This window comes from Oncorhynchus kisutch, linkage group LG17, assembly GCF_002021735.2.
Source record: "Oncorhynchus kisutch isolate 150728-3 linkage group LG17, Okis_V2, whole genome shotgun sequence".
NCBI lineage: Eukaryota > Metazoa > Chordata > Actinopteri > Salmoniformes > Salmonidae > Oncorhynchus > Oncorhynchus kisutch.
In genome coordinates, this window is record NC_034190.2 from 59,163,983 (window position 1) to 59,179,735 (window position 15,753).

Here is a 15,753-nt window from a genome sequence, read left to right on the forward strand (position 1 = left end):
TTGACCCAAGTTAAACAGTTTAAAGGCAATGCTACCAAATACTAATTGAGTGCATGTAAACTTCTGACCCACTGGGTATGTGATGAAAGAAATAAAAGCTTAAATAAATCTCTCTACTATTATTCTGACATTTCACTTTCTTAAAATAAAGTGGTGATCCTTACTGACCTAAAACAGGCGATTTTTACTTCGTTTAAATGTGAGTTGAGTTTAAATATATTTGCCTAAGGTGTATGTAATCTTCCGACTTCAACTGTATGTGAGGTAATTACCATAGTATGCCTAAACCTGATAGTTTAGGCAGATGTTCAATGTCAGCCAATTGACAGGTATTTTATTGATCCTCTTCTGTGTTCTTCCTCTGACACGCTGTGGTGATGTGTGTCAGGGTTGGTGAGCTCCGCCCTTTCCCTGACACTCGTTCTGCCCTCCTCAACCCTTCCTTACCCCTCTCCCGCCTCCTACCAGCCCATCTGACCTTCTAAGTCCAATTAGAGGGTTGCTGAGCGTCCAGACGACCCTGAGAGCTTTGCGCTTACCCAGCGAGGAACGCACCCTCCCTCTTTCTTTCTCTACACCTTCTCCACGTCTCTCTCTAGCTCCCATTAACACGTGCCTCTCCCTCGCTCGCTCCTTTAGTTTCCCTCCTCTCCCTCTTTCACGCATTATCCTCCCCTCATTTGGTGGGACCAGCTGCTGCTACCAAACATTTCAGTCGTTCCTTGTGGGCTCCATTCTGCTGCTGCCCCCCTCCTGCAGCCAGCTCTCCGCTCTGCTGCCAGCGTCACCACCACCGCCCCTTTTCAGACAACACAGGGACAGACCGACAGCACTCCTCTCTTCTACTGACAAAATGACAGCCGTTCTGGACCTCAACCAGATTGCCATTGCTTGTACGACCATTGATGTAATGGTGAGTGGGACTTTGTCGGTTTGTGTGTGGGGTTGTGTTTTGCTGATATGCCAGTCACCCTGTGGCCTGCCTGTTGATTGTGTGCTAACAAAGCTAAAAGCAAGCTGTCGGGGGTGTGTGTATGTGTGTGTGATTTTCTCTGCTCTGGCATGTGAAGGTGTGTTCGGTACTGTGGCGATGTGGGCGAGCGTATGACTGAGGGAACGAACAACCTGCTTCGCAAATTTGGGGCCAGTACCACTGCAAGCATTGTTTACCCCAGCAGGCGGAGTGGATGAATGGTGGTGAGGGTGGGAGTTCAGTACTGGGAGGGGTGCGGTTTAGAGGACAGGAGAAAGGTCTCTCTCCTTTGAGATGAAGGCCCTCTCCTTCTCTGCATTCCCTGTAATTACAGGAATCTAATATGGCACGGTTTGTTTTCCAGTCCCACTGACTGTTTTTTGTGTGCAGCATTTCTCTTAGAAAGGAGAAATTAACCACCAACTGGGACAAGGTTTATTTTTTAAATGGCTGCTCTTCTTGCTTGTGGAGTCACGGCCTGGTGCCACTGTGTGGACTGGACCAGACTGGTTCCTTCCTCTTCTGGGATCAGTGTCTGTGCTCCTGTCTGTGGCCAGGCCAGACTGGGGAGGCTGGAGCTCTAGTCTTAGAGAGAAACAGACTCCTACCATATAATTTGCAGGTTATCCATCTCTCCTCCTCCCTGTGTCTCACTCTTTCGCCACAGGTTACGGGGGGATGTAGCCAAATGTTGGCACAGAGCAGACTGTTGAGTGTTTATCAGAACCCTGCCTCGCCTCCTGCTGAGACAACCTTGAACCTTTCTTCCTCATTTAGCTCAAAGTGGCTCTGTAAAACAATACCACTGATATGATGACACTGTTGCTCTTCTTTCCGTATTATGGAACAGTGTTATTTTGTAATAAGGAACTAGTTTCAACTAGTTAACACAGCTGCAAAGTCAGAATTGGCTTCAAAATGTTTGTTTTTTTTGTCTTCATTTAAGGTTAGGATTAGGCATAGGGTTAGGTTTAAAATCACATTTTAAGAAGAAATTGTAGAAATGGGTGGCGTTTAGTCATAATTATGACTTTGTGGTTGTGGTCTCTGTTGTCGTGGTAACCAATAGTGTTCAGCGTGTGTGTGTGTGTGTGTGTTTTCTTTAAAGTGGAACTGATAGCGTTTTAACTACTTTGCAGATATCAAACAGACAATCATTATATCAGTTAAACATGACAAATTCCCAGTTTATGCTACAAAACCAACTTTTTATAAGAGGTTTTAAAATTAGATTATATTTGACTCATTCAATGATGAACACTAAGGCATTGTTGGCAGAATAGATGGATGCAATTGAATGCATGATTAATGTAATTCACCAATACATTTCTTGGTAAATTACAGCTGGCCTGGTACATTGTTTGTTGTCTCCATCTGGGATGCACTGTTTCAATGACTCAATATTTTGGACAAAAACGGATGAATGTAACTAAGGCTGGGAATGTCGATACGATCAAACTAGCGAGGGCAATGATCACAATCTGTCATAATGTGGCTAATAGGCTAGCGTATTTATATAGAAGGCCAAAAACATGGAGCGTAACGTTAGTTAGCTAGCTGGCTGCTAGGAGGATGTCATGTCAATGGAGGAGTGGGTGACTGAATTTTTCTTAATTGTTTTTCGGTGGCTAAACACAGAACTTGAATGACTTATCCAGTTAGCATATCTCTTGTATTCGCAAATTCACTCTGGCTATCTACTCCGATTTCAGAGTACTCTCATTTGAGTGTAGAATAACTGATGAATTTACAAACAAGCAACACCCTCTGAATATGACAGTGTCAGTAAACATAGGCAAAAAATAAGTAATAGTCAGTCACCAACGCTCTAGATAACATGTAAAAAGCCTAACCAGCTCTGCTAGGGTGAGTAAAATGGTCAGAGTGAGGTGTTCTCTCATTTGTGTCTGGAAGTAGCTTCCAAGTTAGACAACTTTAGCCAGTTAGCTTGGGTGCTTGGTTGGGACAAGCATGCTTTGGCAAGCAAGCTGCAGAAGGACGAGGAGGATACAATTCCCCATTTGTTTATCAGTGCAATTTTGATGGTCAACTAGCTGAAAAAGTTTGAGGTTTTATCTAATGTTCCTTTGTTAGATATTAGCTCATCTTGTTCTGGCTAGCATTAGTTGTTGATCTTGTTGTTGATGTGCTTAATTGAGGCAGAGAGAGCCTACCTTTTCATGGTTGTTTCATCAATAGGAATGTAAAGTTCCAAATGTAAGAGAACTCGTGGTATTTACAGAATCCATTCAGGTGTATTTTGTGACCATCGAGAGCATCCTGATTGGTTGCATCACCGCCTGCTATGGCAACTGCCCCCCCCTTCTTTGTTTTTACACTGCTGCTACTCGCTGTTTATTATCTATGCATAGTCACTTTACCCCTACCTACATGTACAAATGACCTCGACTAACCTGTACCTCTGCACATTGACCCTTGAATATAGCCTTGTTATTGATATTTTACAGTAATACTTTTAAATAATTTTTTTCACTTTAGTTTGGAAATATTTTCTTAACTGCATTGTTGGTTAAGGGCTTGTAAGTAAGCATTTTACAGTAAGGTCTACACCAGTTGTATTCGGCACGTCTGATGAATAAAGTTAGATTTTTGGCGAATGCGTTCTGATGATCTAAAGTCGTGCTGTTGCAACTGCCTGTAAACACACAGTCCAGTTCAAAGTGAATGATGGCAGGCCCTACTGCCTGTAAACACACAGTCCAGTTCAAAGTGAAGGATGGCAGGCCCTACTGCCTGTAAACACACAGACCAGTTCAAAGTGAATGATGGCAGTCCTGTGTGGCAAAATACTTATTTGCATAAAGACCTACTGTAGCTCTAATGGGCAATGGGGCACCTGTCTGCGTTGACTCCGGTCCTGGACGAGAGGGATGTTTTATTTCTTGCCGTGTCTATTAATTGTCCAAACACACAGCTGCTTTCCCACTCTATATTGCTATAGAATTTTCACAAAGGCCTTAGTATACGTAATTCCAAAACATTATAAGAATTTATGAAAATGACCAAGTCACATTTTTGTACATGTCATATTCTTCCTGGGAGTGTATATGAACAGATTCAAATAAGATTTCATGTTGCTAAAATGCTGTCAGTTCCACTTTAACTAGGAAGTTACTCCTGTTGTCACTTGATTTAGTTCCACTTTAACTAGGAAGTTACTCCTGTTGTCATTTAGAGGGGGTAAATTGCAGCAGCTGAGCCCCTCTCCCCATCACCTGACCCATTCACTGTTGACAACCTCTGCAGTGCTTCCCTCTTCTTTAGTCACAACAAGCCAAATATCAGCAGTGCACAGCACCCTTGACCTTGTGCCAGGAACACACAAAAACAAACAATGAGGCAGATAGGCCTATGTCTGTTTTCAGAATGTTTGGGACTGCTGCTGGTTTCAATGCATTGAGTGCTTTGTTTACTCTCTTGTTTTTTCCGTCAGGCTTCCATTTCATCTGGTAGTTAAAAGTCCTAAGCTACACAACACATTTTTGTTTTGTAGGTTAGACTACAGTTGTGGCACAGAAGTGGCAACCTCTACTGGAGCCTCTTTGGTCAGTGACTAGGCTGTGTGCTCTGAAGGCACCTCACATGAAGCCTCCCTCGCACACTAACAACCTTTCACACAGCCTGGCCTTTCAACCGTTTCTTCTATTTTTACTCCTCCGCACCTAGATACTGTAGAGTGTTAGTCTTCCAGGTGTCAGCTGGAGGAGAACAACCACACACCATGCATTATGATTTGAGTGACGTTATTGTCCTCATCTGTGTGTCTTCCTTCTCCAATGTACTGATTATCATAGGGTGTGTGTATATGTTGATGCTTTTTTAAGACATGGGGTGTGTATGCAGCCAGCAGGCTGCTGAACAGCCTGGTATAGCCTAATCTCCCCTACGTTTGTGTGGCAGCCATCCAGTGAGATCTGACGCAGTATGGCCCTCAAAACCACCCTCTCTGTGGTTTTCAACTGCACCAATGAACGGAAACTGAACACTGAAGCAGGCACACATATTTAGCAGTCCTATATTTGGGTCTCTGCTTTATATTACAGTATTCGATTATGAAATAGACATCACACCATTATTGCTACCAGACAAAAACATGCATCACACACAAAGTTATTGAAACCACAACACCAGTTTGACTTAACAGTAAGCCTACTAGTAGGGATGTCCAACGTTCAGCCAGCTGCATGAGCCTATGTCTAGAGTGCCTGGTTAAACTGACCTTAGGACCATTGTTAAGTCTCTCCGTGGTTAAAGTAGGAAGAAATAGATGTAATTGTTGTTAGAATGTGAATGTGCTACATTTACTATCATGAATTGATTTACCCGACAGACACATGTAGAAAACCCAATTTCAATGAGGTTTGTCTGTTAGAAGAGCGCAAACGGTACACGTCGCTGCGGTTATTGTCCCAGTTCTATTGATTTCAATATAATATCGACGTGAGTGATTCATTTGCAGGCGCTATTGATTACAGTAGAACAAGCTAATCAATTCCAGTCTTGATGATTGCATGGTAGATATTGGTGAATGTGTGTGGGAAGCAACTTATGTATTGGTCTTCAAAATATCACAATTTATTTCAGCATATTAATTATTAATCTTAAACTGGTGTTTTGACACTCATCCATAAACCAAAAAGCAATGACGACAGGAAGCAGCAACAGTATCATTTTCAATGTATGTTTTTAGGAATATAAATGGTATATAAAAAATAAACAAATCTACATGATTCTACTTTATCAGTAAAAACTACTGAATGAGCCCAAAAATGTGCTATGATTTATTGATTTTGCTGATGATAGTGAAATAGTGAAAATATGTTTGTCCTTGCTACTACTAGAGTATGGTTGTTTCTCTATATGTATTGCCTTCGTTTATCGTGTTATGCTGATGGTGTGTGTGTGTGTCTGGAGGAAGTTGTGATCCGTTAAATGACATTCATGTGGAATTAGAGGCAGGCCTAAGGGCTGTGGACGGACTGCTATTTCCATCCTTAGATAATTAGATTAACCAGACATCAGCGGAGGCTACCTTGTGGCAGGCAGTGCATCTGTGAGACACGACATGGAGCGGGCCCTGCTTCCTTAATCCACACAACATCTGCGTGTGTGTGGCAGTGGTGTGAGACTGAACAGTGTGGACACGCATGCAGAGTGGTGCAGAGCCACTTACACATTGTCATTGTCACCACAGCTTTATGGGTCATGATCCAGCCTCCATTATCAGTCTGGATCATCATGTACAGTGCCTTCAGAAAGTATTCATACTCTTCGACTTATTCCACATTTTGTTGTTACAGCCTGATTTCAAAATGGATTACATAGTCTCACCCATCTACACACAATACCCCATAATGCCAAAGTGAATACATGTTTTTACAAATGTTTGCAAATTTATGAAGAATGAAATACAGAAATATCTCATTTACATAAGTATTCCCACCCCTGAGTCAACACTTTGTAGAAGCACCTTTGGCAGCGATTACAGCTGTGAGTCTTTCTGGGTAAGTCTCTCTAAGAGCTTTCCACACATGGATTGTACAATATTTGCATATTCTTTAAAAAATTCTTCAAGCCCTGCAGAGTTGGTTGTTAATCATTGATAGACAGCCATTTTCAAGTCTTCCCATAGATTTTCAAACTGCTTTTTAACTCAAAACTGTAACTAGATCACTCAGGAACATTCAATGTCGTCTTGGTAAGCAACTCCAGTGTATATTTGACCTTGTGTTTTAGGTTATTGTCCTGCTGAAAGGTGAATGTGTCTCCCAGTGTCTGGTGGAAATCAGACTGAACCAGGTTCTCCTCTAGGATTTTACCTGTGCTTCGGTCTATTCCGTTTCTTTTTATCCCAAAAAAAAACTCACTAGTCCTTGTTGATGACAAGCATACTCATAATATGATGCAGCTAATACCATGTTTGAAAATATGTAGTGGTACTCAGTGGTGTGTTGTTGGATTTGCCCCGAACATAACGCTTTGTATTCAGGACATATAGTTGATTTCTTGGCCAAACGTTTTTTTTTTGCGAGGCTTTGGAAAACATCCCTGATCTTTGTTTGAAATTCACTGCTCGACTGAGGGACCTTACAGATGATTGTATTATGGAGTATTGTGTGTAGGCTAGTGACACAAAATCTCAATTTAATCCATTTTAAATTCAGGCTGTAACAAAATGTGTAAAATGTCAAGGGGTGTGAATACTTTCTGAAAGCTCTGTAGGCTACCTGCTGACTGTTCCACTGCAGAGGACCCTGTTTTAATGAGTTCTACTGTATGAAACCACATCCTTTGAGAGAATGATTGATTTTCTGTCTACTACTGGCACTTAGCCTCACTGAGAAAGTGTCCTACTCAGTGTATGAATTGTGAATTGTGTTTTTCCTGAAATCTGCACCTCCTATAGTATGACTGTCACTAAAAGGCTGGCTCCTCTAAGCTCCACAGACACCCCAGACCATGCTGTCTTGTGTGTTCCAGGAGCATGACATCGAGACCCCCCATGGTGTCCTGCATGTGACGATGAGGGGCAGCCCCAAGGGCAACAGACCGGTCATCCTCACCTACCATGACATTGGACTCAACCGTGAGTACAGCATCACACACAGACAGACACATGCTCTTATTTCAAAGCTTAGCTAGACTAATCTCTCCAAACACACCTAATTACACCAAACAAAAATATAAACGCAACGTGTAAAGTGTTGGTCCCATGTTTCATGAGCTGAAATAAAAGATCCCAGAAATGTTCATATGCACAAAAAGCTTATTTCTCTCATTTTTACACAAATTTGTTTACATCCCTGTTGGTGAGCATTTCTCCTTTGCCAAGATAATCCATTGTTGTTTACATGTTATCTAATCCAATCCGTTGTATGGGCGAGCGTTTTGCTGATGTCAACATTGTCAACAGAGTGCCCCATGGTGGCGATAGGGTTATGGTATGGGCAGGGATAAACTATGGACAACAAACACAACTGCATTTTATCGAAGGCAATTTAAATGCACAAAAACACAGTGACGAGATCTTGAGGTCCGTTGTGAGGCCCAATTATATTATTGTCATTTAATTTTTTAAGGTATCTGAACAGCAGATGCATATCTGTATTCCCAGTCATGTAAAATCGATAGATTGGAGCCGAATGAGTTTATTTCAATTTGACTGATTTCCTCATATGAACTGTAACTTAGTCAAATCAATGAAATTGCTGCATGTTGCTCTTTATATTCTTGTTCAGTATATAATATCATGTTCTCATTAGAACAGTTGGAGATGATGTAAGAAGCTGGATGGTTGAATGTAGGCCTCTTCTTTGGCTGTGGGGATATGAGCCACTAGATCAGACTGGATCGCACCAACACTTGGATGCCTCAATGGAAAACAACACTAAGAGTGTTTTAGCATCAGTGGATTTTTGTTGTTGATTACTTTGTGTTGCAGTTTCTGTTAGATATTAAGTAGTATGTGCCTCAATGAGGTGTCTTTTAAACTTGCCGTGTCTCTTCCTCCCTGCAGATAAGTCCTGTTTCAACACCCTGTTCAATTTTGAGGACATGCAGGAGATCACATCCCACTTTGCTGTGGTCCATGTGGACGCCCCAGGACAGCAGGAGGGTGCTCCCCCATTCCCCACGGGGTGAGAGACCGGTTCACTCCTCAGTCGTCGTCCTCAACATCATCTCAAATATGACAAATTATCACCACAATCATGACTCATATGTTATTATTATTTTTGGTATTTTATGTCTGTCCCAGCTACCAGTACCCTACCATGGATGAGCTCTCTGAGATGCTGCCCTCTGTCATGGCTCAACTGAAGTAAGTTCACCTGCAGTGTTTCTATAACTAACAAAATGACTTTATTATTGAGTCTTCTTCGAGGCCTATATTGTTCTCTTCCCTTTCCCCAGGGTGAACAGTGTGATTGGGATTGGAGTTGGAGCTGGAGCCTACATCCTTTCCAGACTGGCTGTAAGTCACCATTCGTCTTAGTCCCCCACATACCACATGCACTCCTACTCACCCCACAGTAGATGGTGGTTTCTAAACCCCTATCCATAAATCCACACCATTAAACCTCATTCCCCATCTTCCTCCATCTCCAGCAGCTAATCTCAGAACATGTAGAGTCATCACGCTCCCTGCTCTTTTTACCAGCTTCATTTCATCTCTCTATAAAAAGATAGAAGATTTGGATGAATCAGTTTCTCACGACAGCCTGAATTCAAAATTGATTAAATATATATTTTACTCGACAATCTACACACTATACATTTCTGCTTTTAATTTGTTATTCATTTGTAATAAAAATTCTAAAATCATAATTCCACTTTGACATTATTGGGTATTGTATGTAGGCCAGTAACACAAAATCTGAATCGAATACATTTTAAATTCAGTCTGTAACACAACAAAGTGTGCAGAAAGTCCAGGGGTTTGAATACTTTCTGAAGGCACTGTATATTACTGTACAAATGTTAGTTTGATGCTTAACATCGACCCTATTTCCCACCATGCACTGCACACCACAGTGTGCCTTGGCGGAGATAATGCATTCTGAAGGTAGGTGTGAGTGAGAGGAATACATTAAGAGCAGAGATTACTTGAAGAGGGGTGTTAATTATAGTTAATTTAAGCCCTGCAAACATTGGGCTCAATGTGGAGGAGAGAAGGAAAGAGAGAAACAGGAGTTGGAGAAAAGATAACACTTAATTTATGTGTTCATACATACTCTCAAGTGGGTTAACACCTAGTTTGTTTTATCCATTGTCCTCACTTATCTGTGGAAGTGAATTGGAGGCTGGGTAATTGGGTGGGGGATGATGTGGCTCTAATTTGTTGCTAAGAGCTGTGAAATATGTCAAGTGCTGGGCTATAACATGAATATTTAGGTTTGTGTGTTGACTTTGCTGCTTGCCCTGGCTATAAAGTGGGAGGGCCTGGGTTCCTATCCAACCCTGCACAGTGTGGTCAGTGTACTGTCAAAGTAATCCCCTCATCTCTCTCTCTCTCTCTCTCTCTCTCTCTCTCTCTCTCTCTCTCTCTCTCTCTCTCTCCCCCCTGCTTAATGAGCCTGCCCTGGTTGAAGGTCTGGTTCTCATCAAAGTAACCCCCTCTTCTCTCTCTCTCTCCCGCCAGCTTAATGAGCCTGCCCTGGTTGAAGGTCTGGTTCTCATCAAAGTAACCCCCTCTTCTCTCTCTCTCTCTCCCAGCTTAATGAGCCTGCCCTGGTTGAAGGTCTGGTTCTCGTCAAAGTAACCCCCTCTTCTCTCTCTCTCTCTCCCAGCTTAATGAGCCTGCCCTGGTTGAAGGTCTGGTTCTCATCAAAGTAACCCCCTCTTCTCTCTCTCTCTCTCTCCCCAGCTTAATGAGCCTGCCCTGGTTGAAGGTCTGGTTCTCATCAAAGTAACCCCCTCTTCTCTCTCTCTCTCTCTCTCCCAGCTTAATGAGCCTGCCCTGGTTGAAGGTCTGGTTCTCATCAATGTAGACCCCTGTGCAAAGGGCTGGATGGACTGGGCCGCCTCCAAGGTGAGAACGTGCTCGCACACTTCAATGCTCACTCTGCATTGTTTTCTCATCATAGATTGGAACGTGTTATTTATTCTTGTTTCAGATGTCCGGCTGGACCAGTAACCTGGTTGACATAGTGATGGCCCACCACTTCAGTGACGTGAGTGTGGGGGCAGTTTGGACTGGTGGGAGACTAGGACCGGGGCAGAGCCTACTGGAGGAATACTGTGGGTGGTTGACAGTGATGTAACTATCTGTGCCATCTCCTCAGGATGAGCTGTCTGACAACCAGGAGATCACCCAGACATATCGCCTGCACATTGCCCAGGATATTAACCAGGACAACCTGGCCCTCTTCTGCAACTCCTACAACAGGTACTGTACATATAACCCCAAGATGAACTGCCCGTGTAGTTGGGTTGAATTGATTGATTGATGTATGTGTTTGACAGCCGCCGGGACTTGGAGATCGAGAGGCCCATCACTGGTCTGACTGAGGACACAGTGAACACGCTCAAGTAGGTTTATAACTGTGTATAACTGTATCAGGGTTTCCTTTAGGAAAATGTGGCGCCGGACAATGTGACCAGGAAGATTTTAATTTACCGCCCATTCGAGAAATTTACCGGACCCATATGCATTGGGTGCGTAACCCATTAGGGCGTCCACCTATTGTACTCAGAATGACAGAAATCACATTTCAATGATGGTCATTCATCTTCACAGAACATGCAACTCCTGTAATGAGGCAGCCAATAAAATATATTTTTCAAACATTTTCCAAAATGCAATTTGTGGGAAAACACCATTCTAAACAGATGTGACCGAGACAAAAATTAGAAATAGGGGGGAATCTAGAGATGCAGCAACTAGGATGGGTTCCTTTGGCTTCTGGACAACAACAAAAAAGTTGAAATATGAAAACCAATAGAACAGGGGAAAATGCTGGTTTCAATGGAATATGAAGTTAAGTTTCAAGTTTAAATGTCACGTGCACAAGTGCAGTGAATTTCCTTTCTTGCGAACTCCAAACCCAACAATGCAGTAATCCAATATCAATGTAGTACTAACAATAACACAAGGTAGAACAAAAACACACAAGAAATAAGAACAGGAGAAGTAAGAAGCTATATACAGGTTCCGTTTTAATACCATATTTCCAATGTGCAGGGATACTGGAGTGATAAGAGGTAGATGTATAGCCTTGAGGAAGTCTTTATAAAATAATTGCCTCTGTTTCAATGGTGGGGTTTTGCCTATAGGCTACTTTGAAGCAAGGTAAGACATACCTCATAATAAGAAGGAAAACGTTCAGGTTTCAAACAATTACGTATCAGTTTTCACAATGTATACTGACCCCAGCTCACATTGTAAAGTGGTTATTATGACTCGCTGGACTTGAATGGCGAATGGGAGGCGCACTTCAATTACCAGTTGAGAAATAAAAATGGTAGCCTAGCTCTTTTAAATCGTGGCTATGTTTTTAACACGCCATTGCATTTAGAATTGTTGCGCAATGACGGGGCTTATATTAAAGCAGGTTTCACTCCAGCAGCAACGATCTAAGGAGGTGACGTTGAGGGGATGTTCCGCTCACAATGGGCTCTGTCATAAATAAGATGCATGACGACTAACGACACTACACACTCGCCAATTTAGTGCCACTCACTTATCTAAATTAACCTATGGACCGATGAGCATGACTGTCAAATGTTTTCACATTGACTGGTATTTCATCAATGAATAAAAATCATTAATTAATCATTATTTCCCGGTCAATTTGGCCAACAACAATTCTGTTTATCGGCTTTTCATTTCTTTATTGGCCAAATGCTGGCAATTACCAGCTAACTTGCCTTAATATTCTGACAGCTTTTTATTATTTTTATTATATAAGCTTGAAATGGGCATTGTCTAATTGATTAAACATACAAGAACAAGGCTCTGTTAATGAACCAGAAAATCTATAGTTATTTCTGGTTGCTTATTAAAGTTAGCTGGCTATCTCATTGATCCTGTATTATACCCCTCTGCTTTCACTCTGAGTGTTGACTCTGTTTGTCCCTCCTGTCTCTCCATCCAGATGCACTTCTCTGCTGGTGGTTGGTGACACGTCCCCTGCTGTTGATGCAGTGGTGGGTGTCCACTATCTCCATGGCAACACAGTAAAGAATGAGTCAGGGGATCTAATTCTAATACAAAGTATCTTTAGAGATGATACTGGCCTTTCTAAAGATGAGGGGCTAGACTCTAAACTGTCTGAACTTCCATTGTCTCATCTCTCTCTCTCCCTTGTATACAGGTCGAATGCAACTCCAGGTTAAATCCAACCAAAACAACCCTTCTTAAGGTGTGTCCAGTTATTTGTTTCTTTGTATCACTAGGAGTAGTAATGCCCCTAATGCGGACCCTGCTGTTCTGCTCTTTAGTAATGCACAAGATCTGGATGGTGTGTAGATGAGTTGCAGCATTCTTGGAAGTGTTCGTAGGCCAGTGAATGTGTTCTGGCTAACGGCACAGTCCTCTCTGTGAGTTTGTTCACTCTGGGCATGTTCCTGATTCTCTCTTTACTTCCCTATAGATGCAAGACTGTGGCGGGCTTCCTCAGGTCATCCAGGTGAGTCATGAACAAGTTTTGTGTTTAGTTTAAACTACTAAATCTCAATGGCCAAGACAACTGTATTTTAGTCAATGCCACTCCAACATTGCTCGTCCTAACATTTATATATTTCTTAATTCCATTATTTTACTTTTAGATTTGTGTGTATTGTTGTGATTTGTTAGATAATACTGCACTGTTGGAGCTAGGAACACAAGCATTTCGCTACAACCGCAATAACATCTTCTAAATATGTGTATGTGACCAATACAATTTGATTTGAACTGTTACTTAATTCAGTTTTCTTTTTAAATGGCTCAGTTTTCTGTTTGTGTCTTACAGCCGGGTAAACTCGCGGAGGCCTTCAAATATTTTGTCCAGGGAATGGGTTACAGTGAGTACTGCTCCTCTATCATGTCTCCTCACAGTACTTCAGTCCTCCAGTGTCAGGCGTCATGTTGGATTTGTGTATCTTCATGGTCTGGTTGTGTCAATCTGTTGACATGTCATCTGTTGTATGGCCTGTTTACTGAAGTCCCTCTGTCTCAGAATGAGTCATCAGTCCAACTGAACGATAGTCCATAGAACACTACTCTTTCAGGCAACAGCCCTCCCCACGCACACACACACTTCTGACCTAAACTAAGACTCACACCTAATGTAGAATTCCTGTAGCACTTTAAGAATAAAGAGGAACCACAGTAGCTAGCTACATAATAACATTTAGTGGATGTGCAAGGCTGAGGTTACTGAGAGCCAGTTGTTGTATAAGCATGCAAACCATTATTAGTAACTGACCAGGGAACTAACCTCAAGCTAACCTTGTTTCCTGTCTGTTTGCAGTGACTTTTAACAACGGGTGTAAGTAGTTGTTTGATGCTGAGTAAATAAATGACATGTAGTAAGCATGATGGTCTGCATGGTCTCCTCTCAACACTCCTTGGTGTGCTGGATCTCTGAACACACTTGGTGTGTGGGATGATCTGTGAACACACCTGAGAATGGTTCCCCCAGGTCTTAAGATACAGTGCCCTGGACAGGGAGGGTGTTTACAGGCCCACATTTAAGGCCGTGGTTCATTTAGGCCACGTGTCAAACACGAGGCCTGCGAGCCGTATCTGGCCGGCGACACATTTCTATCTGGCCCGCACAATGATTTGGGTTGTTAATTAGTTTTGGCCCGTTTTCTTACCTCCCGCGATGCGCTGTACTGCACTACAAGTCACAGCAAGCACCGGCAGAGCCAGCCAGCGCACTGTACCATATTATCACCAATGGCACTGACCTAATCTTCTACCAGACTGAACTTTTAAAGGGTCATTGCTGTACCCTACAGAAAATGTCATCTTGATTGTCAAAAAGTAAGTTCAAGGATTTACACGCGGGTATAAATGACTACTAAAGGACAATAGGACACACAAGCTAGTATAAAAACAGTTGCGTCATCTACTTTATGAAATTATTTTGTCCAACAACCTGATGCACCTACATCTGTGAATTATAACCTGATGCACCTACATCTGTGAATTACAACCTGATGCACCTACATCTGTGAATTACAACCTGATGCACCTACATCTGTGAATTACAACCTGATGCACCTACATCTGTGAATTACAACCTGATGCACCTACATCTGTGAATTACAACCTGATGCACCTACATCTGTGATTTACAACCTGATGCACCTACATCTGTGAATTACAACCTGAATCACCTACATCGGTGAATTACAACCTGATGCACCTACATCGGTGAATTACAACCTGATGCACCTACATCGGTGAATTCAATGTCAATTATGCTGCTTTCGTGTGTCCCGTTTACAGCGTACAGCGGAGGGAAAGTGTACAGACACTTGTCACAGTCCTAGCTAGGCTACTAAAATGTTGCAGTCTGACTTTGTTTTTAAAGCTTGACAATGAATAACCCAAAAGCTAAACCTACAACAAAACACCATGCAGAGGACAAACATGTAGACTGTTTTTATTTGGAGTTATTCCATCCTTTTTGATTAGGGTCACAACATACACATCTGCAAGCATAGCAGGAAAGGCTGGACAAATATAATCTCTTTTTGTTTCAATATGTTAAAATGGTATATACAGCATATGGCCCTTTATAAGCGGACATAATAAAGGGCCATATTTTTTCTAGTAAAACGGGATCTGGCCATTTGGTGTCGTAGTTGTAGGCCAATGCACATTTTATGGGGTAAAAACAAACATAACAGTCTGGCCCTTGAATTCGTTGTGCTTTTTCAATATGGCCGTCTTCTGATTTGAATTTGACACCCCTGATTTCGGCCTACTGGGAGCAGATCTGGCTTGTTGAATGATAATCATATTGTATAGACCACTTTCATAGAGTGAATTGTATTTACATATTGGGCACTGTATCTTATAACTTTGCCAAATTCCATTGGCTTTCTTTGATCACTGAGATGATTGAATTGTTTTTTTAGCATTTCAAAATGTTTATATTTTGTTCATATAAACATTGCACAGTAAGGTTTGAGTTGCTAGCTCACAGAGTGGAAAATGGAAGGTGTTACATAATGAAAGCTGCTTGATTAGAGTCTTACAATAGTCTGAGTTATTATTGTTCTCTCTCTGGAATCTTTTCATCAGAAAGCCCTCTCTGTACCCT

General features: G+C 42.0%; 1 protein-coding gene across 8 annotated transcripts in view; it reads left to right on the forward strand.

Moving 5' to 3' along the window:
• ndrg3b (ndrg family member 3b) overlaps positions 1-15,753 on the forward strand; it is a 63,682-nt gene that overhangs the window by 43,966 nt on the left and 3,963 nt on the right. For 2 of the 8 annotated variants that reach the window (XM_020506349.2, XM_020506353.2), the window contains exons 4-16: positions 7,475-7,580; positions 8,511-8,631; positions 8,751-8,813; positions 8,906-8,966; positions 10,437-10,523; positions 10,609-10,665; positions 10,777-10,880; positions 10,958-11,023; positions 12,589-12,640; positions 12,808-12,855; positions 13,087-13,122; positions 13,447-13,498; positions 13,948-13,965. In XM_020506349.2, coding sequence (XP_020361938.1) covers positions 7,475-7,580; positions 8,511-8,631; positions 8,751-8,813; positions 8,906-8,966; positions 10,437-10,523; positions 10,609-10,665; positions 10,777-10,880; positions 10,958-11,023; positions 12,589-12,640; positions 12,808-12,855; positions 13,087-13,122; positions 13,447-13,498; positions 13,948-13,965 — 871 coding nt within the window. Of the gene's footprint in view, positions 1-517; positions 914-7,474; positions 7,581-8,510; positions 8,632-8,750; positions 8,814-8,905; positions 8,967-10,436; positions 10,524-10,608; positions 10,666-10,776; positions 10,881-10,957; positions 11,024-12,588; positions 12,641-12,807; positions 12,856-13,086; positions 13,123-13,446; positions 13,499-13,947; positions 13,966-15,753 lie in introns of those variants that run through there. The other 6 variants (XM_020506354.2, XM_031794197.1, XM_020506355.2 and 3 more) reach the window with 4 other exon arrangements.